The sequence below is a fragment of the Chroicocephalus ridibundus genome, chromosome 20 (assembly GCF_963924245.1).
Source record: "Chroicocephalus ridibundus chromosome 20, bChrRid1.1, whole genome shotgun sequence".
Lineage (NCBI taxonomy): Eukaryota > Metazoa > Chordata > Aves > Charadriiformes > Laridae > Chroicocephalus > Chroicocephalus ridibundus.
In genome coordinates, this window is record NC_086303.1 from 4916952 (window position 1) to 4944924 (window position 27973).

Genomic DNA, 27973 nt, shown 5'->3' on the forward strand with positions numbered 1-27973 from the left:
TAAAAAGGGAAACGCGAAGGCAGGGGGGCGGCGCGGTGTCGCTCCGTCTCCGCGCTGCGCGGAGCGGCGCGGCCGGGGGCGGTGGGCCCGGCCGCACCGCGCGCCGCGACAGCTCCGCCAATCGCTGCCGCCCGCCCCGCCCACCGCCCGTCGCCATTGGTCAGCGCGGCCGCCACTCAGGCCCCGGCGGCGGCGGCGGCGGCGGCGGCGGGGATGCCGGTGCCGATGCCGGCGGGCGCGGAGCCGCCGCCGCGGCGCGGAGCCGCCGCCCGGCCCGGGCACGGCGGGGCAGGCGCGGGCGGGGCTGGGGCACGCAGCCCCCGGGCCCCGCAGCGGCCGCCCGGGCGTCGCCCGCCGCTGCCGCCGCGGCCGTAGGCGCCCCCACCTTCCCGGGGGAAACGGCGCACCGGTATGAAGCGGTGCCGGTCGGACGAGCTGCGGCAGCCCGAGGAGGAACCCGGCGCCGCAGGGGAGCCGCCCGGCCCCGCCGCCATGGAGGCCAAGCCCGGGGAGGCGGCGGCGGCGGCGGCCCCCGAGGCGAGCGCTGTCCCGCCGCCGCGCACCAAACCCCCCGACCTGAAGGTGAGCGGCGGCGGCACCGGCCGGCGGGAACCAGTGGGCTGGCAATGGGGCGAGCATCCCGGTGGGGTCACCGGAGGGTCAACAGTGGGGTTACCGATTAGGCAAGCACCCTATGGCGTTACCATTGGGGTTACCGGCGTGGTGAGCACCCGTGGGGTGTACGCCTTGGTGGGGTACCACCACCCCCACCCTGGTCCCCACTCTGCTACAGGTGTGACCTTGGAGGATGCAGGATGGCCCCAGGATGGGGATGCTCCTGGTATGGGGATGGCCCCAGGATGGGGATGCTCCTACAATGGGGATGGTCCCAGTCTGGGGATGCTCCTGGGGTGGGGATGCTCCTGGGATGAAGGTCCCAGAATAAGAATGGTCCCAGGTTGGGATGCTCCCAGACTGGGGATGCTCCTGGACTAGGGATACTCCCAGGGGAGGCTATGCCCCTGGGATGTGGGTGGCCCCACAGCGGGCCACCGGACCACCTCCCAGGCTTGAGATGCCTCGTGGTAGTCTTGCACAAGCATGCACAGGGCTGGGCATTGCCGAGGCCGTGGCCCTGCTGCAGCCTGGCCACCAAGAGCAGTGATAATAATAGGGCAAACGTGGGAGAAGGCGGGAGGACCCTGGTGACGCCACCCACCCTTGCCAAAGGGGCTGCGGGCTTGGGGGTTGCACCCTGGGGTGGGTCTGGGGCGGGCTGCCATCACCCAAGCAAGATTTTTGGGGTAACAGGGCTGTCCCCCTGCTGAGGGGCTGAGCAGACCTCGGTAAATAACAGCCGGAGTCACCTCAGTGTGGGGGAGATGCTCGGGGGACGCCAGCCGCGCTGCTGGGATTAGTGCTGCGGCAGCCGGGAAGCGCCGGTGTATAAATGGCCCCGAGGCTGCTCCTCCTGTGCCTTCGGGCTGTGTCCAGTTAATGAGGAAAACAAGTTACGCGGCACTGCAGCGCTGCGGGAGCGAAGGGAGCCGGTCCCCGGCGGCAGGGCGCGGGCAGGGATGCGGGCAGGCAGGACGGGGCGGTCCCGGGTGAAATTGGGCAGAAATTTCCTGTGGGATTGGAAGCGGAGCAGCTCTGAGCCCCCGCTGTTCAACAGGGTCCCGCTGGCGTGGCTGCGGTGGGGTTTTTATGTTGCAGAGATGAATTCTCTGCTCGTAACTTTGGTGTTTTCAGGCGCTGCAGCGCGTCGCGGCCGCGGGCAGAGCGTGCTGGTGGCAGAGCTGTCAAAGGCGGTTGCACCGGGATGGGATGGAGGTGCTGCTTCCACTCTTTGTTTTCAAAAAGACCTAGACAAAAGCAGAAAATGTCCCTGGTCACCCAGGGGCAGCCTGGCATCCAGGATGGAGATCCTTGTTGTGGAGCTCCCCAGCCTTCCACTTGGCCTAGAAGGTCTTACCGGTACGGTCAAGGTCACGCGGGAGCTGGGAAGCATGGCCAGGATTGCCAGGCTGCTGCTGTGCCTGCGTGCATCCCTTCCAGAAAGGCAGACAGGAAATAAAACCCCCCATTCCCGCAGGACAACTTGTCTGCTTTAAGCACAAGAAGCCCCACGGGCGCAGGATGCTGCTTGCTGCCACACGCGGTGCCTTTTCCTCGATGCCCGAGCCGCGGCTCCTGCTCCTGAGGCCGTTTTGGCTTTGCTGACGTGATGTACAGCTGCTGCCACTAAAAACAGCTGGAGGGGAGAGCCCTGTGCCAGGGGAAGGCAAATCCCTCAGGATGTGGTGCTCGGGGTCACGCAAGGCTTGGTGGGGTGGGACACCCTTACCTGGAGGAGGCTTGACTTGCCTTGGCCAAGGTGATGCTTCTCACCCGCGTCATCTCCCAGCCTCTCTCCATCCCACCTGGGGCCCTTTTCACCCGTGCAGGGGTGGGAGCGTGGGGCAAAAGGAGCCGCAGCTGGTGATGGGGATGGCCACCAGGCCAAGTGTTCCGTGGTCGGCACGTCCAGCCCTGAGCTGGAGCTCAGCCCGGTCTGCAGCCCGGTCCAGCTCGCAGCAACAGCGGTGGCCAAATGCCCATTGATTTTATCGATGCAAGCACGATGCCCTAATGCAGGTTTGCTTCGCGATGCTCACCTTTAACGCATTTGTAGCTCAGCAATTAATTGCCTGCATGGAGTGAGTCCTCAAACTTGCTTCGCCAGGCAGAACGCATGAAAAATTGCATCTCGGTGCTGCCCGCAGCTTCCGCGGCAGAGCCGGGCACTCTGTCTGGCCCCGCCACAGACACCGCCGATTCAACCACTTTGCCTCCTGTTGCTACAATTGGTGGCATCATTAATATAATCTTAAAGTTTTCCTGCCCCAAATCCCCGTCTGGAGCCGCACTACGGTGGGGTGGGTTCAAACAAGCCGGTCCTTGTCCCCGGGCTGGCATGGTGCCACACACCCAGGCCTGCAGATCCATCTCCCCGTGGACACTGAACAGGCATCAGATGTAAACTTCAGTTTGCTGCCAGCCGAAGACGGATTTGAGCTGGCAACCTGGAAACAACAGGCTGCCTTGTGTCATCTCCATCCCCTAACCCCGGCAGATCCACGGCAGCTCCGCATTCCACAGCCCCGGCTCCAGCTCCTTTGCCGAGAGCGAGGGCTCCATTAGGGGAAAAAAGAAGAAAAAATAAAAAAAGTTCTGGCAAGGAGCAAAGCAGATGCGTGACACACAGTTCTGCTCAAAAATATGTTGGGTGGCAGGGATCTCTGTGCTCTGCAGCAGAGCGACTGCATCCATACAAAACACTGCAGAAGGAGACATCCAGCCTCCCGCGGCTGCCCGGGGTGTCCCACCACCAAGGCATTCACCGCTTGGTCCCACTCCCGCTTTCCCAGAGCATCTCAGCGCTGAGCATTTGCCCTGGGTCTCTCTCTCTCTCTCTGTTTTCCCAAATGGGCTGATCTGGCCAAGGGCCGAAAGTTGAAGCCTGACATCATTTCCCTCTCCAGTTTCACGATCTTGGTCTCCATGGTTCCCACCTTTCCCTCCTTTGAACCCGAAAGCCAAGATCAGCAGGAGCCCAGAGGCACTGACCTGAGCCCTTCCTTCTTCCCAGGGCCTGATCCAAACCCCACATCCATGGACAGAAAGCTTCCCCTGGCCTTCCTGGAGCTGGAGAACCTCTCCTGGAGCTGGGGAGCCTCTCCTGGGGAGGAGGGAGATGAAGGACAAGGGGAGGTCCCTCCATGGGATGTGCAGTCCCCAGCACAGGTTCTGCCCTGAGCCATGGGGTTGGGACAGGGGTGGCTGGAGGGGACGTGGTGAAGCATTGACCTCCCATTTACTCATAGCAGGTCAAACCCACCCAGCTCTTTGTTTTTTCCAAAGGTCCCTCGCTATGAGTGGACAGGTCTGGGGGTGGAGACCCCTGATGCGGTTCAGAGGCCCCCCCATGGTGGAGCCCATGCAGGCTGCTCGCTGCAGGGAGGATGCGGAGGATTCCTCCTCTCTGTAAAGGTCGCCAGCCCCTGTTCTAAACCCTCAGGTACATTTATATTTAATCCCTCGCACGAACAATTTTCCAGGCATATTTTGGTCTTGAAAGGACACTGCCAAGGTGAGCCGGCTCCCCTGCGGATAGTGGGATGGAGCTGTTGTCAAGCAGCTCGAGCAGGAGCAGCGCGGTCCCTGGAGCGGCCGCATCCATCATCTCCCCGGGGCATCGCTCATCAAAAGTGCTCCGGCTGCAGGCAGGGACCCCAGCGGGTCCCCGTTGCAAAGCTGCAAGCTGGGACCCCCCGGGAGAGGGGAACCCCCCCCCGGGCAGGGTGCAGCCAGAAGGACAGCATGTTTCCCTGGGGTTTGTGCCAGGCACAGTGGAGGGACAAGAGCTGGGGCTGGGGTGCGCTGCCCTCCCGGGAGCAGTGCCGTGCTTCTCACGCTCACGAGACCAAGCGTTCCGTGCCCAGCCACCTACGGGCCCAGCCCCCCCAGATCTGAGCCCCCAGGGTCCCCATCCTCGCTTCCCACCAAATTTCAGCTCGCACCATCCCCGCCGTCAGTTCGGGAAACGCAGAGGTGACAGACGTAGGAGAAGCGGTCGTGGGCTGCCACTCGCTGCGTTATTCCCCCGGGAACACATCTGGCTCCTCTCGGCACCGGCAGCAGAGATCTCGCTCTGCAAATGCGACCTGAGGTTGGGACCTCATGGGGGTCCACAGCCCCCCAAGCCAGACCCACACCAGTGCCAGCCCCACAGAAGTTATTCCGGAGAGCGTTTAAGGAGCTGCGTGTCACTACAGCGTTTTGGTAGTGCATTAAACAACATGACTAACGGTTGTCACATGTTTGTTCTCTCATCCTGTCGTCGGGAGGAGAAGCGTGTGCGGGGGAGTGCTTTATTTTCCATTTTAGAACATCTATACATTTTCCTTGGCCTTTGTGGCAGCGGGAGGAGCGGCAGAACCGGGGCTCGGGATGCTGGTGTGAGATAGGGCTGTGAGGGGCAGCCGGGCTGGCTGCCACCCTGGGGGACATCCCTGTCCCCAGCCTGGCCGCCGGCAGTGGGGTGGTGGTAGGACCCCCTTGCTGGGGACCCGTGGGAGGAGCAGCTGGAGTAGGCAGCAGCAGGACTAGAAACCCCATGTCTGCGGGGCTGCAAGCTGCTCAGTGGCATGGCCTTCCCCATCTCCCCACTGGGGGAATGGCTTCCCCCTGCCTTAAAATATGGAGTGCTGTAGGATGGGATGGGATGGGACAGAACAGGGTGGGATGGGATGGGACAGGATGGAACAGAATGGGATGGGATGGGACAGAATGGGATGGGATGGGATGGGACAGGATGGAACAGAATGGGATGGGATGGGAAAGAATGAACTGGGATGGGATGGATGGGACGGGACAGAATGGGATGGGATGGAACAGAATGGGATGAGACAGGACAGAACAGAATGGGGTGGGATGGGACAGGATAGGACAGGATAGAACAGGATAGGATGGGATGGGATGGGACAGGACAATCTTCCCCTGTGTCTGTGCAGTGCCTCCAAAGGGCTGCAGAGTCTTGGCTGGAGCCTCTGGGCAGGGATATAAATAATTAATAATAACAATAATTGAGCAGGACTTTGCAGCGTGCAGCTGTGCTATAAGGTCACGGCAACAAGATCCACTCCTTGTGCATCTGAAGGCCGAGTAAGAGGTTTGGATGTTGGGGCAGAGCTGGAAAACCATTTAGTGAGAAACTGGGCGGTTTCAAGCCACGTGGCCGTTTGGCAGCGACAGGAACACCGGCCCCGGAGAGCCCGGAGCGGGACTGGGGATGCGCATTCCTGCCACAGCGGGCAGGGACAGCCCCTGGGGCTCCCACGGGGACACTGCCAAGCAGCAGCGTCCCAGACAAAACAGTCATCTGAGTCACTGTTTTCATGCAAGATATGTTGGTTTGGGTTAAAATGGGATTTTTGGCTCTTGTCTTGTCCCCGCAGTATCCCCACAGGGCTGAGACTCTGCTCTCGGTGCAGGCAGGGTGGTGGGATGGGTACAGGGGGGGTTCACGCAGCACCCTCCTGGTTTCTCACATTTTAGCGATTACTTTTCATCAGCGGATAAAGAGGTAAGAAGGAGGCAGAGGGTGCGACCGTGCTCAGACAAACCTTGTGCCTTGGGCTTGACCCCGCTGCCGCCGCCGCCGGCAAGAACTGATCCTCTTACGGGGGATGGGATGCAGGAGCCGCTCCTTTGAAGTCCATGGAAACAAGTCCTCGCCGCCGAGCAGGAGACCCTGGCCGCATTAACGAAAAAGACAAAAAAAATAAAGATATTTTCCTATTAATCTTAGTGTTTTACAGCTGTCTACGATGAGAAATTAATCTCCGTATCCATTGCATCAGTTATTAAGCAATGGCTGTTCCAAAACAGCCCGTGCAGACGCTCTGTTCTGAGCCACGAGTAGTTTCGTGCCAGAAAAATGCCTCTGCTTTGGAAGTGCAGTAATATCCCGGAGTCGTATAAGAAAAGAGAATTTTTACATCAGCAAATTCTCTGCAACAGCCGTTGCAGAACGGCTCGCTCGTGGTGACCGCTCCTGACAGCTCTTTAGTGCAGAGAAGCCTTCTGCTTTAGCGCCGATGCGGTGGGGGTTCAAGCCCAGGACAGCAGGGCTGGGATCCCTCTTTTTGCTTCCCTCCCCCTTTTTCCCAAGCCGATCCCTTACCGTCCCGACGGGAGCCCTACCTGCAGAGCCCAGGAAAAGTTCTTTCAGGAAAACTTGGAAAGGGCCTGAGGAGGGTTTCTTTTAAAAGGTGAATTTCTCCCAGATGGAGCTGTTGGGCCAAGAGCCCTCTGAGGGCGGCTGGCTTCCACCTCCACGCCGGTGCTGGAAAAACATCCCCTCCTTTATTGCCGGCTTCGCTTTTGCTTTGTTTTCATTACCCTCAAGGAAGGGAGTTGGTCGTTCCTTTTCTCTTGGACCTTCTAAAGGACAAACTGTGCATCCGAGGGTATGCCATACCCTTGATGGCAGAAGTCTGTGGGTTTATAGTTATTACCTATCTAATGCTGCCTCTGTTTCCATAGAGACTCTATAAATAGAATAAAATTTAAATCACTATTTCCTGAAGTAGCAATTTGGCACCGTAGATTTATTATATATTTCCTAGGAAAAAGCAAAAAGATAGACATTTTCATTATGAATGGATAATGGAAGGATTAAAGGATTTGCCTATAGCGTTTAGTGACACAGGATCTAATTGCTGATTCCTCGTCAATATTACAGGGGTGATGAGAATTAGGCCCTTATGGATTTGGACCTTGTGGCTTTAATGTCTGGGATTTTTAGGGGATGGAGTCCTTTCTGTATGGCCATGAAATCCCCCAGAGCCTGCAGCTCCCGGCGGTCGTGTCTCAAACATCACTTTTCTAAAAGCCAGGGTTTTTGCCGAGTGTCCGCCAGGGCTGTAAGTAGCTCCCAGTTCTGTGCCCGCTTCACACTGGTTTTCAAGCATGAGTTAATGGCAGCGCCACTGTTATGGGAAGCAGCGTCCCACGGGAGAGCCCCAGCCACAGTAAATCCATGGTGAAATGCCCCTGGACGTCAGCAGGGTCAGGACTGGCGTCCTCGAAGGTGGGGTGCTCGGCTTAACTCCAAAACAGAGACAGAGAGCAACAGTGCAGCCTCCTGCCTTGTGGTCTGCCAGGTTCCCAGTAACTGAGGCTGCCTCGGGAGCCGAGAGGATCTCTTGATGTCCCAGGATCGTTTACTTGCTGCCTGGGAGCCGTGATGGACCAGGGATCAGGGATCTGCTGAGCCCTTTGCAGATGCCGCCCGCGATGCTGCCCCCCTGTTGGATCACACACAGGGGGTTGCGGAGGGCACCCAGCCAGAAATCTCCTGGGGATGCAAATCTGGGCGTTCCAGTGTCTGCAGGGAAAGTGCTCCGGGGCTGACCTGGCTGTAATCAAGAGCACGATCTGTTCCACCATCCATATTGCATGACTTCGCCGCGGCTAGCATCCACCCTGATTCCCAGGAGCCGTCACGAGAAAAGCCATGTGCTCTGTGGGAACGGGAGTCTCAGCCCCCTGGGAGAGAGAGACCCGGGGGTACCGGGGGGAGCAGCGTGTCCCCATCTCCTGCTGGAAAACGGTTGCTGCCCAGCGGGGACTGGATTTGGTGGCACTGGGCCAGGAGCTGTGGTTTCACCCAGCCTGCTCCGTGCTGCACTCGGAGACCATGGAAAATCCCTCCCCAGTGAAAAGCCCTCCCTGATCCTTCCTGGAGCAGGTTTCGGAGAGCAGGTGGCTCCTGGCAGCGCGTCGGTGGCCCAGGCTCCAAGGCTGGGAATAACCCTGTTGTTTTTAGCTAGGGAAAAGGCTGCTCCATCCCCGCTGCCCGCCGGGTCGGGGTCTCTGCACAGCGTCTGGCCTTGGCTGCAGCAGGGACCCTCCTCCCTCCATTGCTCGGAAGGGTCTTTCTGTTCCTCTTGCTACTTTTAGTGCTCATCGGAGACCTCCTCCGGCGTGGGGAATGCTGTTGGAGCTGCATACCTGAGTCGTCCCGAGCCACCATGCTCAGCCCTGTGTGCCATCAAATGGCCACAAACGCTTCATACTTTTCCACGGGTATGAAGTGCAGCGCTGGCAGCAGGGCTTGGTCCCTTCTGCAGATCCCTTTGGGCTGGTGGGGGGTCCCCAGAGCCCTCCCAAAGCTCTTTAAGCCCTTGAGCTCGGTGTTTTGGGTCACTGCTAGCGTGGGCATCATCCGTCAGAGCTGCATGTGCCAAAGTGGGGCGATGCCGTCCCTTCCTGACAGTAACAGGGGTTGTTTTCTCTCCTCTCCTGCAGAAAATCCAGCAGCTGTCCGAAGGGTCCATGTTTGGCCATGGCCTGAAGCACCTTTTCCACAGCCGCCGGCGGTCGCGGGAGCGGGAGCACCAGAACTCGCAGGACTCGCTGCCGCCGCATTACGGCATGTCTGACCACGACTCCCCCGACGAGAAGGAGAGGTCCCCGGAGATGCACCGCGTCTCCTACGCCATGTCCCTGCACGACCTCCCGGCGCGTCCCACCGCCTTCAACCGGGTGCTGCAGCAGATCCGCTCTCGCCCCTCCATCAAGCGCGGCACCAGCCTGCACAGCGGCAGCCGGCGGGCCAAGAGTGGCTCGCTGGAGCCCCAGAAAGGGAGCCCCCACCTCGTCCGCAAGGCCCCCCAGGACAGCAGCCTCACCGCCATCCTGCATCAGCACCAGGGCCGCCCCAGGTCCTCCTCCACCACCGACACTGCCATCCTCCTGGCCGAGAGCGGGGCCGTCTACCTGCTCACCGAGGACACCGAGTGCCTGGCCGATAAGGTAGGGCTGGCACGGGGACACCCCGGGGTGGCTGGGGGCATGAGCCCACGCCGGGGAGCCAGGGCAGGACTGGGTGCAGAGCACCCCAAAGTGCTGGAGACCATCCCTCGGGCCAGCGCTGGTGGCACTGGGTGAGCAGGACGGCGGACGGCAGCCCCTGCCTGGGAGCAAGTCGGGTCCAGAGGCGGCTGGGGTTGATGCTCCTCTCACGGGGATGTGAAGGCAGGGATATACCCCAGTCTGATTCCCAGATCAGGATTTGAGGAGGCGAGAAAGGGACCTGGCAAGAGCTCTGTGCCAGTGGGGTGGGACCCCCGGCGCGGGGTCGGAGGGGACCCCAGGTGTCTACAGGGACTCGGCCAGACGGCTGCAAATTGGTCCCGTCTGAAGCGATTTTTAAACCGCTCTGTGCAGAGCTAATTGAGAGGATGGTATTTCCATCTAGCGTTTAGCCCCGTTAATTATGAAACAGCTGAGATTAGCGCCGCGGCACGGCTCGCCAAGGACAAGGTGCAGGCGGTGGGCGGTGCTCCGGGTGCCGGTGGGATTCCCCGTGTCGGCTTCTCTCCTTGGCCTTTGGAGCTGGGGGGGTGTCACATTCTGAAACCACTCTCTGCAGCCCTGAGGGCTAGAAGCATCCTCCTATTTCATTTTATTTTATTTTTTTTAACTTACCTGAAAATACCAGCAGTGAATTGGCAAAGCAGTAGGGGACACGGCCAGGCAGGCTCCAGCCGCCCGTGGGGGCTCTTGGCTGGGTGGCTTTTACGGGAATAGCTGTGTAATAGGGTGGCAGTGGCCGGGCAGAGCTGCGGGGGTGGGCTAGCGGCGGGGGTGTCAGCTCCGTGTGCTCCTCCCAAGCAGAGGGACCCAGCGGGCGCAGGGGCTGGGGGCGATGCTTCCCACGCGTCCCCCCGCCAGCCACGCTCCTCTCTGCTTGGCACCGAGTCTCCGAGAGGGAAATCTGACCTGGAGACTCCTGTTGCCCTCTGAGCTAATGGAAAGAGGATCAACCAGATACTTTTTCTTTCTGTTTTCGTCCGGCTGTTTCAGCGCCGAGCCGCAGCTGACGCTCGCAGCTTGCGGCAGGTGCCAGCGCTGCTCCCCTGCCACAGCCGTGCGGGGACCGGGCCACCACCGGGACGTGGGAATCTGGTCCCAGAGGACGGACACATCGTTGTATTCGCAAGAAACGGCCACCAAGGTCCTCCTCTCCCTGCTTTACAGGGTGCAGGTCAGGGCACCCCGACCCTTCCCCAGCAATCCCCGCTCCCACGCTGCACCCAGACCAAGCGTCAGGGCCAGGAGCCATTCAGGTTGTTAATTTGAGCATCCGCAGCCAAAATTTCTTCCGTCTGGCCCATGGCGTTGGCCTTGCAAGGAGCCCGGTCCCGCTGAGCCCTCTGGGGTTGCGGCCAAAGCTTGGAGCTAAAGCGGTTCTCAGCGGGACGGAAGCAGGCGGAGGGAGGCGAGAGCAGAGCGGGTCCCGTCCACGCACGGAGCGGCACAAAGAGCGCAGAGAGGGGATGAATAATTAACTGCATATGACACAAAGAGTAATAAGAAGAGAAACGATACTGGGGCCTTTGTGAGGCAGTGGAAAAATAACCTATTTAGAGAAAGAAGAGCTATGTGATATTCTCATGCCGTATTATTTTTCCGTAGCCCTCAGGAAACCCAGCCTCCAGCCCATGGTAAAACGGCTCCTTTTCCGCAGGGACGGACGGTGCTGCCGTGCCCTGGCACCCGGCACGGCTCCGCCAGGCCCCGGCAGGCGCATTGCCACGGGGGCGTTGGGCGAGCAATCGCTTGACAGCGCCTCTGCCTTGTCCTGCCCAGGGCCAGACACCTCCTCCCCATTTCACCCCCCATTTGGAAGCCGCCGCCCCAGGGGCGCACAGGACTCCTCCGAAAGAGTGATTTTCCCCCCTCCAAGAAATTCCATGCTGAATTTTCCATCCGTTGCGTAAGGGCCCGAGTGCATGCCGGATTAATCCCTCGTGGGATCGCTCAGCCTCAGCAAGCGCTTTTTGAGCAGCTATTGATTTTTTTTTCATTTTTTTTTCTTTTTTTTTTTTTTCTTAATTAGGTTCCTACAGTTTTCCCTTCCCTACCTTCACCTGCACCGGTCTCCGCACACACGGTGCCTCCCCCTGGCACCCCCTATGTCCCCCCGAGAGACGGTGGGGAGCAGACGGGGGGCTGGGGACCACGGCAGGGTCTGGGCACTCGGTGCTGGGCCCCGGTTCTGGGGCTTATGGTGTAACGCAGAGGTGCCTCACTGCCCATCGCGGGGAGTATCGCCAAGCGGTAACCCCCACCCGGAGCTGGGGGGGCCAGCACAGGGCTGCCACCTGCACCACACGCTGGGGACAAGGCTTTGCTTTGCAGGGTGATGCCCACCTTGCACATACGTTCATGCCTCCCCCCCGCATCCTTCCCCGCTGCGCTCTGCCCACCTTGTGCATGTGAAGAGCAGCTCCGGACCAGGGTGGGGTGACTCGGATGTCCCCTGCCTCCCGCTGGCAGTTCCACACAGTTGTGGACCAAGGTTTTGTCGGGTGACTCTGTTCCAAGAACCGCAGCCGGTCGGTGTTTGTTGAGCTGGGGGAGCCACTTCTCCGGGTACCAACAGCCGGGAGCACCACTGGATTTCAAGCAGCCGCTCATCGGTGCGTCCCATCACGCGTGGCTCGCTTGCTTAGCCAAAGCAAGGTGGCACATCTGGGTGCACACTGGTGTTGGTGTGCCTGAGGGAGCACGTGGCCAGTGTCGGTGTTTCACACGAGGACATGCCGGCTTGCGGACACGGTGACATGTGTGACAGCGGTAGTGGCAGCAGCACGGTTGGGCCAGGGGGAGGCTGCAGGCAGGGTCCGCATGTGGTGATGGCAGCGATGGGAGCGTGCTGGAGAGCCTTCTCCTTATCTCACTAATCTCCTGCTGGTGACCCGCCAGCGCCTTGTGGGAGAGGCGGGCAGACGCGCATTACCGGCTGGGACGGCCGCCGAGGCCCAGGCAGCAGGGTCTCCCCGCAGACCCCGGTCCCCCGCGGCCGTGGGGTCAGCCGAGTGACAGTGCTGGCGGGGCAGAGCATCCCGGGGGGACCCTCCTCCCCGTCCCCGTCGGGGAGGCCGGAGCTGGAGCGGGGCGGCCGCGGGGTTTTGTGCCTGGTGCTGCCGGGGAGCTGCGCGGACGCCTGCGGGGACTGCGGGATGGTCCACGTCCAGGTGAGCTGAGCCCCCCAACCCCGGCACCGGGGCCCCTCCGAGCCCCCGCAACCCGCACCGAGCAGCGGCGGGGGGCGAGCGGGAGGGAGCCCGGGCGAGCGGGCTGGATGCGGGGCCGGTGGCCGTTAGAGGGCAGCGTTACCGCAGCGTCCGTCTGTCCGCCCGTCCGTGCGCATCCCCCCGCCGGCTTCTCCCCGGCAGCCCGGGGGGACCCGCTCACAAGTGTCACGAGTGCGAGTGCTCAGCCCCGCCCGGCGGCGCGGCTCGGACCCGCGGAGCGTCCCCCGAGGAGGGCGAGGGGCCGGACCCTGGCCGGGCTCGCTGCCCACCCGCCCTTGGCATCCCTCGGCAAGTGACAGCACCAGCTGCCACCGCTGCCTGCGGCCCCTGTGCCCCCCCCGCAGCCGCCTTGGCCCCCCGGCACAGATGCTTCTCCCATGAGACAAAGGGGAAGAATGGGGGACAGCAGGGGGGCTTCGTGCCACGTCTTGGCTTTGGGCTTGTGGGCCAGGCCAGCTGCTGAGTGCTATGAGCCACGCTTATTTATGGCCTTGTAGCCCAAGAGTGCTGTTTCCCTGCTCCCATCTCCTCCCCACTCCCCTGCCCCGTCGCCGTGGGAGGTGGTCTGGGGTCCTGGGGCTCTGCCTTGCAGGGGGGACCTGTCCCCACAGCCCCATCCCCGCCGTCCTGCTGCCTCAAGGGCACCAGTGCTCCAAACACAGGGCAGGATTCATCCCGCTAAATTTAGATGCCTGCCGGGTCAGTGGCTATATCAGGGTGAGGCGGATTATAGCCAGCGGAGAGAAACCCACAGTTTCTGAGCATCCACCCCGGGGGCTGCTGTGGCCCATAGGCATGGAGGGGTTTGGGCGAGTGGTGGCCGGGAAGCTGCGGGACGGCTCAGCCCTTGCCCCGGTGGCTCAGGGCCGTCAGGCAAAGTTCATCTCCCCTTCCCAGACATCTGCTTTCTGGCTGCAGCGTGTCCAGCTCAGCCCTGGCTCCCTCTGGCCCCACCGGCATCCAACCGCCTTCGGTTTCAGGGCGGGGACCTGGTTTCTCACCTCCTACAGCTCCGGTTACCCAGAACTGGTCTCAGTCGACAACTGGGACAGGGACGGGGACAGGGACTCTGCGCAGTCCAGCCGGGACCCCCCAGGGTTGGCACAGCCCATGGTGGGGGCTGAGCAGCCTGAGCCTGGCTCCAGCTCGGAGGGGAGATGCCCCAGAGCTGGGGACTGACCGGTAGGAAGCCGGGGTTGCTCCACGGCGCCTCTTGAGTATCCTTTCTCCCTGCGGTGGGTAAGGACGTGGTGGTGGCAAGGGAGGTTAGCTCAGAGGGTGGGGTGCTGGCAAGCACTTTGCTGCCCCAAAAATCCACTTTTGGTGGCACTGGGGCCAGTGATCCTAAAACCAGAAGCTTGAAGGTGAGCTCCTGAGCAGGTAGCCTGCTTTCTGGAGGTGCTGAGCACCTAAGGATCCCCAAGAAGCTGGCAGGAGCTAAGGGGATGCAGGACGTTCGGGTCTCACTGCTTTGGTTGCTGTTCCCACGTGTCTAACCCAGGCAGGGGTTTCCCCTCGCTCCCTGCCTCGGTCTCCCCAGCTGGGAACTGGGGCCAACACTTCGATACGCTGGGTGAAGCCTCTTGCATCTCTTTAGGAGGATTTGCTGACGGAGGCAAAGCACATCCTCCCCTCCCACCCAAACTCCGGGTGAGTTCTGGTGTTAAAATCCCAGAGGAAGGAGCAAAAATAGGCCAGCGGTGACTGCAAAAGTGCATAGAGGGAGCGGTGGTGTAAAGCTGCCCTCCCTCAGCCCCACGGCCGGGCATCCCCCCGGCATCCGGGCAGGGTCCCGAGGCAGGGAGCTGGGTGCGCGGAGACCCTACAAGTGCCAAGGGTTTTGGGGGCGAACTGCTGGGGGCATCACAAAACCGGAGGTGCGAGAGTGCTCGTGTCCAGGTTGGCTCCTACCTCTGTTTCCTTGCGTGTCACGGGGCAATGAGAGTCTGCGAGCGAAGGGTGCTGGTGGGAACTTGTTCCCTCACTCCCATCGGGATGGCGCTTCGAGGAGCAATTTGGGAAAAGCAGATAATAGCTGTGAAGACAAAGATACTCAAGATTGCTGCTTAATTAATTCAGGAGGAGAAGAATATCAGACTCTCGCACTGATTCACCCCCTAGCAGAAGACATCGTGTTCCTCAGCCTTCGTTGACATATGGCTGTTGTTTCCAGCCCACCAGCAGCTCCCTCTCCCCGAGAGGCAGGCACTGGGAACGCCGCCTGCCCCAGGGGGGGTTTGGGTCGAGGGGGCGGCTGGTGTGTGGGGTGGATGCCCCGGGCAGAGAGGGCAGGATTGGGGGAGCAAGGGTTCGTGTCTGTCCCGCGGTCTGTCCTGCCCGTCCCCTGCTGCCGTGGGCAGGCAGATGGGTTGTAGCTGTGAGCAGGATTTGGCTCCTGAGTCAGGATGAGCAAAGCAGGGTCCTGCCTTGTGACTCTGATAGCGCCAGGCTCCTCACCCCGCGGCTCTGCCTCTCCCTGCCTTCCCCCTCAAACCCCTCCCTACACAAGCTGCTGAAAATCCCCCCCAGGCTGCCCAGGCACCCTCTTAGAGGTGTCAAAACCCAGCTGGAGCATGGGCTGGGGGTGCTGCTGGTGGTTTTCAGGCTGTGTCACCCGGCAAGCGAAATAGCAGCGCCATTGCTGGAGCTCCCAGGGTTACTCCCTCCAGTAAAAACAGCAGCAGGAATTTTTCCAAAGATTCTCCAAGCATAGGAAGGGCCATGAATGGCGTCACCCTTGAGGGACGGTCATTGAATCATCTCCACAGAGGTGTCCATCCCGATGACCTGCAAGCTTAGGGCACAAGGGACAGTCCCCGACCCAGAGAATGTGGTGTTGAATTAGGAAACACTGGTGTCCGCATGGTATGGATGGGCACAGAGTCACAGGGACTTCCCAAGCCCCCAGCAGACAGCGGGGCCAGATCCTCTCCACCCCCGGGATCTGTCCGTCTGTTCCCACGCAGCCGCCTTCCACACAGGGCTCCTCGCCGGGTGCCATGCAGGAAGACGATCCCCGCCTGCTGCCACTCAAAGCCCCGTGGGATGGTGGCACCGTCCCAGCTCAGACTGGGGACCGAGGAACAGCAGCGGCTCGTTTGTTTGTTCTCCGCGTGGTTCGGAAGGCAGCCTGGCCAGGCAGCGCTTGGCGGTGCTGTCTGTTCTCCCAGCACAGTTGGAGGAGCGGGACCGGCCCCTGCGGCACCCAGCCTCTTCCCGCTCCCCCGGGCTCCCTCCCCGCTCGCCAGCCTGCGCTGCTTGTTCTTGGCTGCCTCAGAGCCTCCTTGCGCCTCCTCTGCGAACGCACGTCCTGCCATCCTCTGCCCCTTCGACTCCTTAACCGCAGCCATGACAGAGGGAGAGGATCCGGCCGCCTCGCGGAGCACCGGCCCGGCGCTTTGCCGGAGCGACCAGGGCATCCTCATGCCGGAACCACATCCTCCTGACTCCTGTCCCGGGAAAAGGATATTGCTCTTTAATTCTCTGCTGGGTGTCTTTGTAAGTACCCCCCCTCCGCTCTCCTTCCTGCTCCTAGGCACCAGCAGGGCAAGGACTCGGGATGTCCAGGAATAAGGGGTGAGGAGCAAGGTGCGAAGGCGAAGGTCAGGCTGCTGCTGGGCTTGCAAGGGTTGAGGTTTTAGCCAAGAATCCACTTGCTTTGGACACCAAAAGCACTCGGGAACGTGAGGTTAAGGAGTGGTGGACTTTGCAGGTCTCCGTCTGTATCAGCATCCTGGCTCCCCATAATCTGTACGCAGCTTTCCCAGCTCGGTAGAGGATACTAGCACAGCTTGGCTGGTCTTCCTCCTTTTCTTCCTGCTTCTCCGTGCTGAGCTCAGGCCCTGCGCATTCCCATTAAGCCCAGCCCCAGCTGCTGCCCGTACCAGCCAGCCAAGGCACAGCCAACCCAGTCCAAAATTTGCCGTGCGTTCGCGCTGCGTCGCGAGGTGAGCTGTCTCTTGGTTGAGATGCTTGGACCAGGACTTTGTAAGCGTTCAGGGCCAGGTTCTGCACCACTCGGCACCGGCGCACAGTGAACGTGCTGTGATTTTGTGTCCGTCCAGAGATTTCCTTTGCATGGGAGCTGGGGTTTATTTATTTTAAATAAATTTTTAAATTTGCCTCTTACAGGCAGGCCTGGAAAACAAAGCTGCTGCTTTCTAAGCAGCGGACTACATCTCCTAAAGCAGAGCTGGTGCTAAGGATGAAGGGGAGTCCGCCACCAGCCTCTTGGGTAATTCCCTTGCAAAACCCCCACTTTTCCCACGCTGGCGGGGTTTTTGCATCGTGTGGCAGGGACGGTCGTGCCCTCGGGAGGGGAGATGCTGCACCACTGCTCTACCTCGCCTCGCTGGGGCATCAAATAGGCGATGTTATTGCTTCTGCAACTATTTGCTAACCCTACCCTTCCCCTTGTGCTGGGGAGCTGAGACCAGGTGGTTTCCTATGACTCAAGCTGACTGAAGTCCCCAGTAAATAAAAAAAAAAAAAAAAATGCCCTGCGGGTCTCGGGGCAGCAGGCTGCCTGCAGAGTCTCATCCTGAGCATCCTGGTGTTTACTAAGTCCTCAATTTTTGAGGCTCCTCCGGGGAAATCCGTGCTTCTCTGTCCTCCCCCGAGGCCAGGCAGAGTCTGGCAGGTCAGGCAGGGTTTGCCTGGGGGCTGTGGGCTGGCAGGAGCTATGGGGGGCTCGGTGGGGGGACACTGCAGTTACCTGCAGGCTGGGTGGACCGAGGCGCGGCGCAGAAGCGGGGCTGTGCCTGGCAGCCCCCAGCACCACGTCCCTCCGCTGCGAGTGGCCGGTGGGGAGCAGATGAGTTTCGGAGCCGGCCCCAGCTCTTCAAATAAGGGAAGTGGAAAGGAGAGCTCAGAGCAGGGAGGGTGTTTTCCAGAGTGTCTTGTGCGGCGGGGGGTTTTTCCTGCCCTGCTGAGGCTGCAGAAGGGCGATGGGAAGTGACCTCTGGCTCCTGTGCTAAAACAAGAAGTGATGTTATGAGAGATATTAAACCAAAGATGAACATCCTCTGGTAATCTGCCCCATGTCATGCCCGGAGGCATCCGCCGCCCAGGGCTTGGGCAGGCTGCAAAATCCACCCTCCCTGGGGCAGCTCGTTGGGATCGGAGTCCCTTCCCCGGCACGGCTGAGCACCGTACGGTAGGCACAGCTCATTTCTGCTCCTGGTGGGTTTCACTTACCGGAGAATCTGCTCTTCTCTGTGCCTTTCATCACGGACGATACCACAACCCACTGCCAGTGCCTGCAAACGGCGGGTGGGTGCGCGGGGAAGGGGCTCAGCGCTGGCACAAAGGCTGCGCGGACAAACTCCCAGGCAGATGGGGAGGGGGGGCTTTTGCCTATGAGATCCTGTGGTCCCGAGGGGACAGACCGAGAAACGTGGGAGCTGCTGACAGCTCGTTGTGTCGAAGCAACTCCCATAGGGGTTCTGTGGCCTGTGGGGATGCCCGGGTCAGCATGGGGCTGTGCTGTCCCCGGGCTGGGCTGCTGGGACCAGCCACGTCCCTCCAGCGCCGCTTCCCCACTGCAGGGCCAGCAGCCGAGACCGGTTTGGGAAGACGGCACTGTCGAGCTGAGTTGTGCGGTTGATGCAGCCTGTCCCTTGCTCCCAAAGCACCGTCTCACACAAATACCTGCTGGGCGCAGTGACACGGCTGGGGATGCCCTGGGCAGGGTGCCCTGCACGGTGCCAGTGTCACAGCGGTGGGAGCTTGGGCTAGAAGGGGACAGGGATTTTAGTTACCAGTGTTGAACTGCGCTTTGCCAGCTTCGCATCACAGACTGGTCCATGATGGGCTGCTCTGCCTCCTCCCCAGTACCGGCACACGGAGAGCTGCGAGCGTGGGCACCGGTGCTGGAATTGGTCCAGGAGGGTCCGTCAGCGCTGGGCTAAAGGATGGGGGGATTCGAGGAATCCCATTCCCTGCTCAGAGCAGCCCAAGTGGAGGCTGTTGCTTCTGTGCCCGTTTCCTCCTGTCACCCTGCTCAGCTTATCTGCAGCCACGTGTGTTCCCGCAGCCCGGCAGCGCCAGCAGCCCACGGAGCCCCTGCCCCAGACCTGCCCGAGCCGATGCCTCCTGGAAGGAAGATCTTCTCGCAGGGAGGCTTCGCCGCCATGGCAAGGGCAGTGTCTGTGGCCAGGTTTAGGGGAGCTCACATTTGCAGGATACAGGGGTCCGAGACCTGGGGGTGGTGCTTTTATGGAGCTGTCGAACCAAACTTTTCAAACCCATCCATGCCAGGCCAGGTTGATTTTGGCACTACTCACCCCAGCCGCTACACCCAGGCAGGGCTGTGCTGGCTGAGCACCGCGGGGTAGCTCAGAGGTGCAGCCTTGCACCCAGAGCCTCTCCGACATCGCAGGTCACGCTTACAGAGCACGGAGGGACGCAGGGACAGCCTGAGAGATGATGGGAAGCGCGAGGCTGAGCGGGGCTTGGTTTGGCTCAGCTGCGGGAGCAGCACGGGCTTCCCCATTAAACATGCATCTGGGTCACCATCAGCTCATCGGTCCAGCCTGTACAATTCAACGTGTGGCTGAAAAGACTTCCTAAGCTGTTGTTGTTTTGTTGCCTTTTTTGAGAAATAACTAAAGCAGAGAGCTGCAAATGGAGCTTTCTCGTTTCACCCATTGTCTGTGGCTGCACAGATGCTCTGGTCTGCGGCTGCAGCTGGTTTGAGGTTCCAGCATCCGCAGGGCACGCCAAGGCACAGCGTAGGGCTGTGGGCTTCGGTCCTGCTTCCCTCAATCGCTCTTATCCAGGTCTGATCCTGCAGCGCTGGCCGCATCGACCCTGCTCTGTGCAACCCCATGGTTTGGGCTGACTCAAACGCACAAGCTCCAGGTCTCCTTTCTCGCCCAGGGCTTTCGCTTTGGCCCCTCGCCAGCACCACTGGTCCCGGCATAAGTGCAGCGCCTGGGGGGTGACTCCAGACGGCCACCGGCTTCGGCAGAACCAGAACCTGCTGTCCTCCCTGCTTGCTTTTCATCCATCCGTCCCATTTCATATCTTTTTAATTGCACGTGAAGCATCAAACGCTTGTATCTGGCCAGTTGGCTGGATGTGTTCTCCGTGCATTGCGTGTTCTCCCGCGGCAGGATCAGGTCGGTGCAACCTTCCCCGTCGCTCTCTGTGATGTGAGCTGGTCGGCAGCGCTCCACCGGCCGGGCCCGGCTCCATCCCAGTGCGTGGCCGAGACACTACCTTGTCCCGACACAAGTGGCTGGTTCCTGGCTTTTAGCTCCCTCGGGCTGCCCCCTCCTTGCTTGGCAACTATTTTTCCCCCATGCATCGGTCCCACCCGGGGTTTTGCTTTATGCATCCCTCCCCCTGGCCTCTCCCGGGCTTTATGTCCCGGTACGTGACACAGCAGATGACAACAGCCTGTCCCGACCCCCTGTGTCAGGGCACAGGCAGCGTGTGGAGCTGGAGGCGTGTGAATCTCCCGCCACAGGGACGAGGGGGGGAGGTTTGCATTACAGCCCTGAAAGCTCCAGTCACTGAGAGCTGTAAACAGCTCCGGCAGATTTCCTGAGTCGGCAGACAATCCCGCTGCACCCACCGGCTCGGTCCCGACGCTGCGCTCGCTCCCTGCGTGCTCGGGAGGTCCCCGGGGACACGGGGCCAGCCCTGACGGGGGGGTTTGCAGGAGGGATCTCCTCCTCCCTGCTGCTCCCCTCAAACTTTGCTGCCGTCAGCTGCTGCTTTCCCCCCAGCCATGGCAGCCAGCGCTGCCCGTGCATCGCAGCCGGGCTCCATGCCGCGGCAGGGAGGCGGCCAAGCAGCCCACACCGACTAGCCCTGGGGGACCCGAACCCTGCCCGCGATGGAGGTAGGTCCCGGAAGCCGGTGGGGTTAGAATAAGACAACAGGGAGGATGGTGATGGGGAGAGACCCCCGCAGGGGCTTTTGGTACCTCTGTTGCTGGCGCTCGGTGAATGAAACCCAGCGGCATGATCCGTGCCAGCACAGCAAAGACCGGGTGGGAAGCTCCACTGTGCGATGAAACCCTTAACGTCCTTCCCTACGTTATGTAAGAAAAATTATTCTCAGGCTGGTAAATTAGCGGAGGCAGTTGCTGCCGACCTGTTGTGTCCGTGCAGGGATGGCACGGGAGCAGGCAGGGCATGGAGTGGGACACGGGGCTGCCTGCTTCGGTCTCTGCTGCAGGCTTGAAAGGAGGGTGGGAAGCGTGAGTCAGGGCTCCTGCTTCTATTTTCAATGCCTGGGGTGGGGAACGCGGTCTGGTGGGAATAACGGCTCTGCTCCGGGAGGCACAGGGCTGCGAACGCACATGGGGACGGGACTGGGGACACCCAGAGCATCCCCTGTAACGCTGGGCTAATTGCAGCCACCAACCCACAGGACAGATGCTGTCCTGAATTACGCTGATCGAGTGCTCTGGGGAAGAGGGGCCGTGGAATCACCGACATTTAACGCCTGTCCCAAAATCAACCTCCCCACATCCACTGCCCACCTGCATTTCTCTGCCGGCCGTGGCCTCTTCCCCTGTGGCTTTCCAGGGCCACCAAGGGCTTGTGGCACGGTGACACCCACGCTGTGGAGCTGCCGGATCGGTGCAGCAGCTCCTCGGGTCCGCCCTGCCTGCCAGCATCCCTCGACAGCTCGGTGGTACTTAGTTTTCCCATGCTTGAAGGTACATACGGTCCTTCCCATGGCCATTTTCATCCCCGTGTTGTATTTCAGCTGGCAACCATGGTCACATTTTGTAGGGAAAGTCCTCGCTCGGGGTCGATGCGGCAGAAGCCACGGCATTATCTCATCCGCTGCGCGTCCTAGTAGGCTATAGGGTATGAAAACAGAATAGTTCAGGGCATGAGTAAGTGTCCTGAGAGCTTTGTTCTGAACTTTGCAATAATTGTGTAATTTCTTAAGAATGGGTTTAAATCCTTTCCAGGCGTGGGTGTGCCAGGACACCCACATCCCCGTGCTGGGGACACGGCCCCGGGCGAGCTGCTGGGCCCCGAGCTCCTCACCTGCCACCTGGGCTTCCTTCCATCAAACCTGCAGCAGCAAATACACCAGCATTGCATAATTGTGCCTGGCTGTGGCCCTCTAAGTACTGTTTGCTCAGCTTATTAGCTTGAGCCTTTTGCATATCTCAGCTCTCCTGGGCTGAACTCCGTTGGTAAGAATAATTTTTCTTCCTGCATTCCTCCTGCATCCCACATCAGCCCCTGCTCTCCCCTCCGAGCCCGCCTGGAAAACAGCCCTTTCATTTCGATGTTCCTACCAGAAGGTTTTCTGCATGTAGGGAAAGTGTGGCTTTTACTAATCCCCCGGTTAAATCCACCGCACAGTCATTTAGGCTTGCTGGGATTTATCAGGCAGTGTCTGTTAATACTGCAGAGATCGGTATTGTCTTTTTTTAGTTGTTGTTTTCAAAGCAATAACCTGATGTGGCTTTTCTATGGTGTGCCCTGTGCCTGCGAGAGCAGAGCTTTCAGCCGGGCTCAGGGAAAGGATTTCACCCCAGCCAGGTCAGCGGGGATGGGCAGCGTCGCATCCCTGCCGCTCCCTCCTCCATCCTGGCCTCCCCTCCCCCTGTGCTCCCAAATATACTCCCGTGAATAAATGGCTTTGCAGGGGCAAAGGTTTGGGTGATTCCCAAACCTTTGGGTGATTCCCAAACCTTTCCCTGTTTGGAAACAAAGTTTGAGCAACTTCTCCCCTTCACCGGCCCAGTTGGGGTTTCCCGTTGCGGCCTCTCTGGTGCTGCCCTTTTCCTTTGCGGTGACCAATTTGTCCCTTACTGCACAGAGAATTGCACATCTGGGTGAAAAGCCTGTTTCCTGCTGCTGCTAATTTCTGCCCCTTGATAAGAAACCGAAGCGAAGCCCTTCGCGAGGCAGCTGAAGGGCCCAGCCCAGCTGAGGAACTAAGGATAGCCTGGCAGCGGGGTCTGAAAACTCCACCAGTTTGCTGGGCGGTTTTTTTCTTGGTTTTTGGGTTTGTTTTTTTTTGTTTTGTTTTTTGAATAAAGTGCTGATCCGGCTCCCAGCTCTGCCCTGTGTCCCCCTGCAGGCTGGGGGCTTGCAGGGTTCCCCTCTGCTCTCACCCTCCAGCCCCCTCCTCACATTACAGTGACACTGCTGCAACCGAGAGAGAAGAAAAGCCTTGGGGAAGGGGCTGGGGGATGCTCCCCCCCAGCTTGTGGTTGTCTCAGCCTCCCAAGGAGGCTGAGACCCCTGCAAGGACCCCCCCCACACCACGTGAAGCATCAACACCCCCAGGCTCCCGGCAGGACAGCAGCGCCGGGGGGGTGGAAAGGAGATGGAAGTAAATAAGAGGAGGGCAGCGTTTGCCCCTGCTTTCCCGAGCCCCCCGTGGGACCTGCTGCAGACGGGAGTGTTTTTATAAGCAGCATCTTGAGAACATTCCTCCCTCCCGCGCAAGGCATTTCCTGGTGATAACACACTCCTAAGTAATGATCTCGCAGCATTATCCCTATTAAAGGGTCATTCGGGGAAAGTGTGATGGAAATTAGAAATTATTCAGGTCTGCCAACAGTATTTAACTTTCAAGCAGCTCTTAATTAGAAGCCAGGAGCCATTTATACAACCACTGAGATTTGCATAAGAATCTGCATGTAAAACCCAGCAGCTGGGAAGGTTTAGTGATTTATTTTCCGAGTGGCAAAGCAGCGTGCCGGGGTTGGGGAGCAGGACCCTGGGTTGCAGCCCGGTCTCTGCCACTGATTTTAAGCGTGGCCTCAGGCAAGTAATTTCCTCTCCCAAAGCTCCGATTTTTCCGTTTGTAAAGTGAAAATCAGAGTGTGTCCTAACTCACTGGGTGGCAGCTTGTGCTTGCAGAGGGGTCTCGCATTGCCAGGTGAGAAACCTCGGAAAAGAAAGCAAAGGATTCCCTGCACCTGCAGCCTCTGGGGATCAGGAGCTGCTCCCGAGTCACCCCCAAAGTGGGGTTATGGCAGAGTTTCTCTTCAGCTGAAAAACTCCCGTGTGCACCTAGGCTAAAAGCCAAAGATGGAAAATGAGACTGAAATACCTCCGGGTTGCTCAGTCCCTGCTCTCACCGCTGGTTTGGTGGGAGATTTGATGGTGGGTTCCAGTTTTAGCTCCTTTTCCCCTGTCTGGCGCTGGGTGTCCTGCAGCCCAGAAACGCAGGTGCCCATCTCTGCCACAGAGTGAGGGCGGAAAGTCAGAGTCGAGCTCCCGGCGGCGGATGCTCCTTGCTCAAAACAATTGGCCAAAACCAGCCCCGAAACCCTAATTAATTTCTTACTGTGCCCACTAACTGGCTTTTTCCTGGGATGCCAGTGGTATGGCTGGGAAATGCTTAACCAGCTGGAAAAAAAAACAAAACAACTTCTCGCTCTTGCTCTGGTTAACTATTCTCCTGCCCAGCTCTCGCCTCCCTCTCCCTCCTCTGCCCCCCTCAGCCCCATTCCTCTCCTGCCCCCTCCCCAGGGGCTGCCTGGGTGTTCACTCCCCCCGTTGAGCATCACCCTCCTCTCTCTTTGCTCGCAGCTGGACAAGGGGGACGTGACCGCGCTCAGCCTGCCCTCCGCCGCCGGGCACGGCGATGCCGACGGCACCGTCTGCCTGGACGTCCCCGATGGCACCCCAGACCCTCACAGGACAAAAGCCGCCATCGAGCACCTGCACCAGAAGATCCTCAAGATCACGGAGCAGATCAAGATCGAGCAGGAGGCGCGGGATGACAACGTGGCCGAGTACCTGAAGCTGGCCAACAACGCGGACAAGCAGCAAGCCTCCCGCATCAAGCAGGTTTTTGAGAAGAAGAACCAGAAGTCGGCGCAGACCATTGCACAGCTGCACAAGAAGCTGGAGCACTACCACAAGAAGCTGAAGGAGATCGAGCAGAACGGCCCTTCCCGGCAGCCCAAGGATGTCTTCCGGGACATGCACCAGGGTCTTAAGGACGTGGGTGCCAACGTTCGCTCCAGCATCAGCGGCTTCGGCGGTGGCGTGGTGGAGGGCGTCAAGGGAGGGCTCTCGGGTCTGTCCCAGGCCACCCATACCGCTGTGGTCTCCAAGCCTCGGGAATTTGCCAGCCTCATCCGGAACAAGTTCGGCAGCGCGGACAACATTGCTCACCTGAAGGACACGTTGGATGACGGGCACCCAGAGGAGGCGTCACGGGCTCTCAGCGGCAGTGCCACCCTGGTCTCCAGCCCCAAGTACGGCAGCGATGACGAGTGCTCCAGTGCCACCTCCGGCTCGGCTGGTGGCAGCAACTCAGGGGCAGGACCCGGTGGCTTGGGGAGCCCCAAGTCCAACACACTGGACAGCCACCACAATAACTTCGACACCATCCTGGAGGAGCTCCGGGAGATCAAGGACAGCCAGTCGCACCTGGAGGACTCCATGGAGGACCTCAAGGCCCAGCTTCAGCGGGATTACACCTACATGACACAGTGCTTGCAAGAGGAGCGGTACAGGTAGGGACGGGTGGGTACAAGGGTGGCAGCATGTCTTGACCCAGCGTGGCATTTTGGGGACTATAAGGTCACCATCCTGGGCTTATCCAGCTAAGCCCTACATGCCAGGGACGTGAGGGGCTGCAGTCCCCACTGCCTTCCTCACTGCCAGACCCCCCCAGCAGCACTGCTCCCATGGAGGATCATGCAGTGCTTCCCCTTCATCAGCCCTAATCACCTACAGCCAGGAGCAGGGTGGGTCGGGTGGTTTCCCCAGCGTCCGGGGAAGGAGGGCAGGGGGTGGCTGGGGGGACCTGTTTGCCCCAGCGTCCCTCCACCCTCCATGTGCAGGTACGAGCGCCTGGAGGAGCAGCTGAACGACCTCACCGAGCTGCACCAGAACGAAATGACCAACCTGAAGCAGGAGTTGGCCAGCATGGAGGAGAAGGTGGCCTACCAGTCCTACGAGAGGGCACGGGACATCCAGGTAGGGGGGCTCAAGGGCTCAGCCCCCCACTGCACCCTCCATCCATGGGGCAAGGGATGGGCTGGGAGGCAGGGTGGGCAAGGGGGATCCCTTTCTCTAGCCCTCTGCAGGTAAGTCCTTGCTGTGATGCTGTCACAGCAAGAAGCAGGTAACTAAGCCATGTCTCCAAAACCCCCGTCTGTGCCCCAGCGAGTCCGTGCTGTCCTGAAGTCACCAGGTGCTCACGACAGGGCACGGTTCGGGGGGGATGGCTGCAGCGCTGGGCTGTTATGAGCCACATGTGGGCCAACACTGTCAGCAACCTGATCTAGTTGAAGACGTCCCTGCTTACTGCAGGGGGGTTGGACTAGACAGCCTTTAAGGTCCCTTCCAACCCAACACATTCTGTGATTCTAACACAGTCCCAGCTGTCCCAGTTTGGGTCACCTCCCCTGCTGCAGTAGGCACCGAGACCTTCCCCGGCGCAGGCAGCGTGGGACAGGGCATGCCTTGCGCATCACACAGGCCAAGGGTCTGCAGAGGGAAACCCCTTCCCAGCTGGGGTGGTCACCGTCAACAAGGTTGGCATGCATTGGAGCGGCAAGGTCTCAGGGCATGGGGCAAGTACCAAAAGCTCTTGTGGAGCATCCCCGGAGCTGCTGGGCAGCCCTGACGTGCTGTCCCTCGCAGGAGGCGGTGGAGTCCTGCCTGACGCGGGTGACCAAGCTGGAGCTGCAGCAACAGCAGCAGCAGGTGGTGCAGCTGGAAGGAGTGGAGAACGCCAACGCCCGGGCGCTGCTGGGCAAGTTCATCAACGTCATCCTGGCCCTGATGGCCGTGCTGCTCGTCTTCGTCTCCACCATCGCCAACTTCATCACCCCGCTCATGAAGACCCGCATGCGCATCCTCAGCACTGCCCTGCTCGTCCTCTTCCTCTTCTTCCTCTGGAAGCACTGGGACTCCATCACCTACTTTCTGGAGCACGTCCTGCTCCCCAGCTGATCTGCAGCCCGGCCACGGCAGCCCCAGGGGCTTTCCATTTCCCACAGAGGAGAGGGCAGGGGGTCAGTGGTCCAGAGCCTTTGGGTTGTTTCTTCACATGCTCGGTTTGGTTGCTTTCCCGGCCCTCCATCCTCTCTGCAGCCGGCAGCAATTGCTCGGAGCGTGGTGTATTGGAGCCAGGATCTGTCAGTCCTCTGGGATGTTTGGGGAGGGCGAGATGAGGAACAAGGAGGAGTTTTGGAAGAAACTGGTAATTTATGGGGTGCTGGGCTTTTCTAGGGTTTTTGGGTTGGTTTTTTTTTTTAATGTCATTCTGTTCTGAAAGTCCATGGGAAGGAGGTCTTCTGCAGAGCTCTTCTGTCGGTGGGAAGGATTGAGCTGGACCAAACCCATCTCTGGGAGAACTTTCTGCAGAGAGAGGGGAGGCGTTAGTTGGGGCTGGGTTTTCCCTCTCATCCTTGAAGACCAAGATGGCAAAAAGCTCAGTCCTGGGATGGAGCGAAAGCAAAGCACGTGGTGAAGGAGAAAGCGGGTCCAAGGCAAATGCAGCAGGACATGAACATCCCACCAGCCTCTCCAACCCCACCACAGCCTGGCCAGGACAGAGCAGGGCTGTGACATTGTCCCTGTGTCCCCACGGGTGCCTGGGCAGACACAGGGGACCCGATGCCGGACACAGCACCGGCACAAGCGAGATCCCCTCTGCTGTTTTCCCTTCATTTATTTATTTTCCCCTCCTTCGGCTTTAGTTGATCTGATCTTTTCAGGGACACCTGGACTTTCCAGCATCACGCCTCTGAGTTTTACAGCCTCTGCACCGTGTTGTGTGTGTGCGTGTGTGTGTGCGCGTGCGGTTTTTAATTTAATTCAAGACTCTGTTTCCATTTGTGAATCAAAGCTGGTAGAGCCAGGGGGGGAGGCGAGCAGCTGCCTTCCCAGCCTCCCTGGCTCTACACAAGAGCACAGCATGCTGTCTCGGATGTTTCTTAAATTATTTCATACATATATATTTATGTAATATATCTATACACACACACACATATATATAAATATATATATATAAAAGTATATGCACAGTCAGATCCTCCTCTGGTGCAAATCGGTGCCACTCCACCAACTTCGGAGGCCCTGAACCAGTTTGCCTCAGCTGAGAATTTGGCCCTTAACATTCCTGTGGCACATCCCAGCCTGATGCTCAGGGCTGGTGTGGGGCACGGGGTGCTCAGGAGGGATGGGGAGGTCCCACAGAAGGGGCAGAGGCAGTTCCAGTGCATGGGGGGGGAAGGTGGGTGTCCTCTCCCACCTCCTCTGTGCTCCTGGGGCCAAGCCAAGCCCAGCTCCCTGCATCCCCTCGGCACTCCAGCATCACCCCTCACACTGGCACAACTCCCGGTGCATCCCATCAGCCAGGGC

The 27973-nt window shown here is 59.8% G+C and overlaps 1 protein-coding gene and 1 long non-coding RNA gene across 4 annotated transcripts; one reads left to right on the forward strand and one right to left on the reverse strand.

Moving 5' to 3' along the window:
* Nucleotides 1-260: 260 nt before the first annotated feature.
* Nucleotides 261-27640, forward strand: TMCC2 (transmembrane and coiled-coil domain family 2). Of its 2 annotated transcripts, XM_063356407.1 has the most exons (5): nt 261-582; nt 8857-9363; nt 24179-25113; nt 25444-25579; nt 26249-27640. In XM_063356407.1, exons 1-5 carry the CDS (start codon nt 412-414, stop codon nt 26558-26560), a joined length of 2061 nt encoding a protein of 686 aa, XP_063212477.1. In that variant the 5' UTR covers nt 261-411; the 3' UTR covers nt 26561-27640. The 2 variants fall into 2 exon arrangements, with proteins under 2 accessions (XP_063212477.1, XP_063212479.1); XM_063356409.1 differs by lacking the exons at nt 261-582; nt 8857-9363 and adding an exon at nt 20127-20502.
* On the reverse strand, nt 17248-24150 carry LOC134525499 (uncharacterized). 2 transcript variants are annotated; one of them, XR_010073800.1, is made up of 3 exons: nt 23697-24150; nt 21148-21474; nt 17248-17620 (listed from the first exon to the last, which is right to left on the reverse strand). It is a non-coding gene; the product is annotated as an uncharacterized LOC134525499 (long non-coding RNA). The 2 variants fall into 2 exon arrangements; XR_010073799.1 differs by having other exon boundaries at nt 17248-17625.
* Nucleotides 27641-27973: the final 333 nt, after the last annotated feature.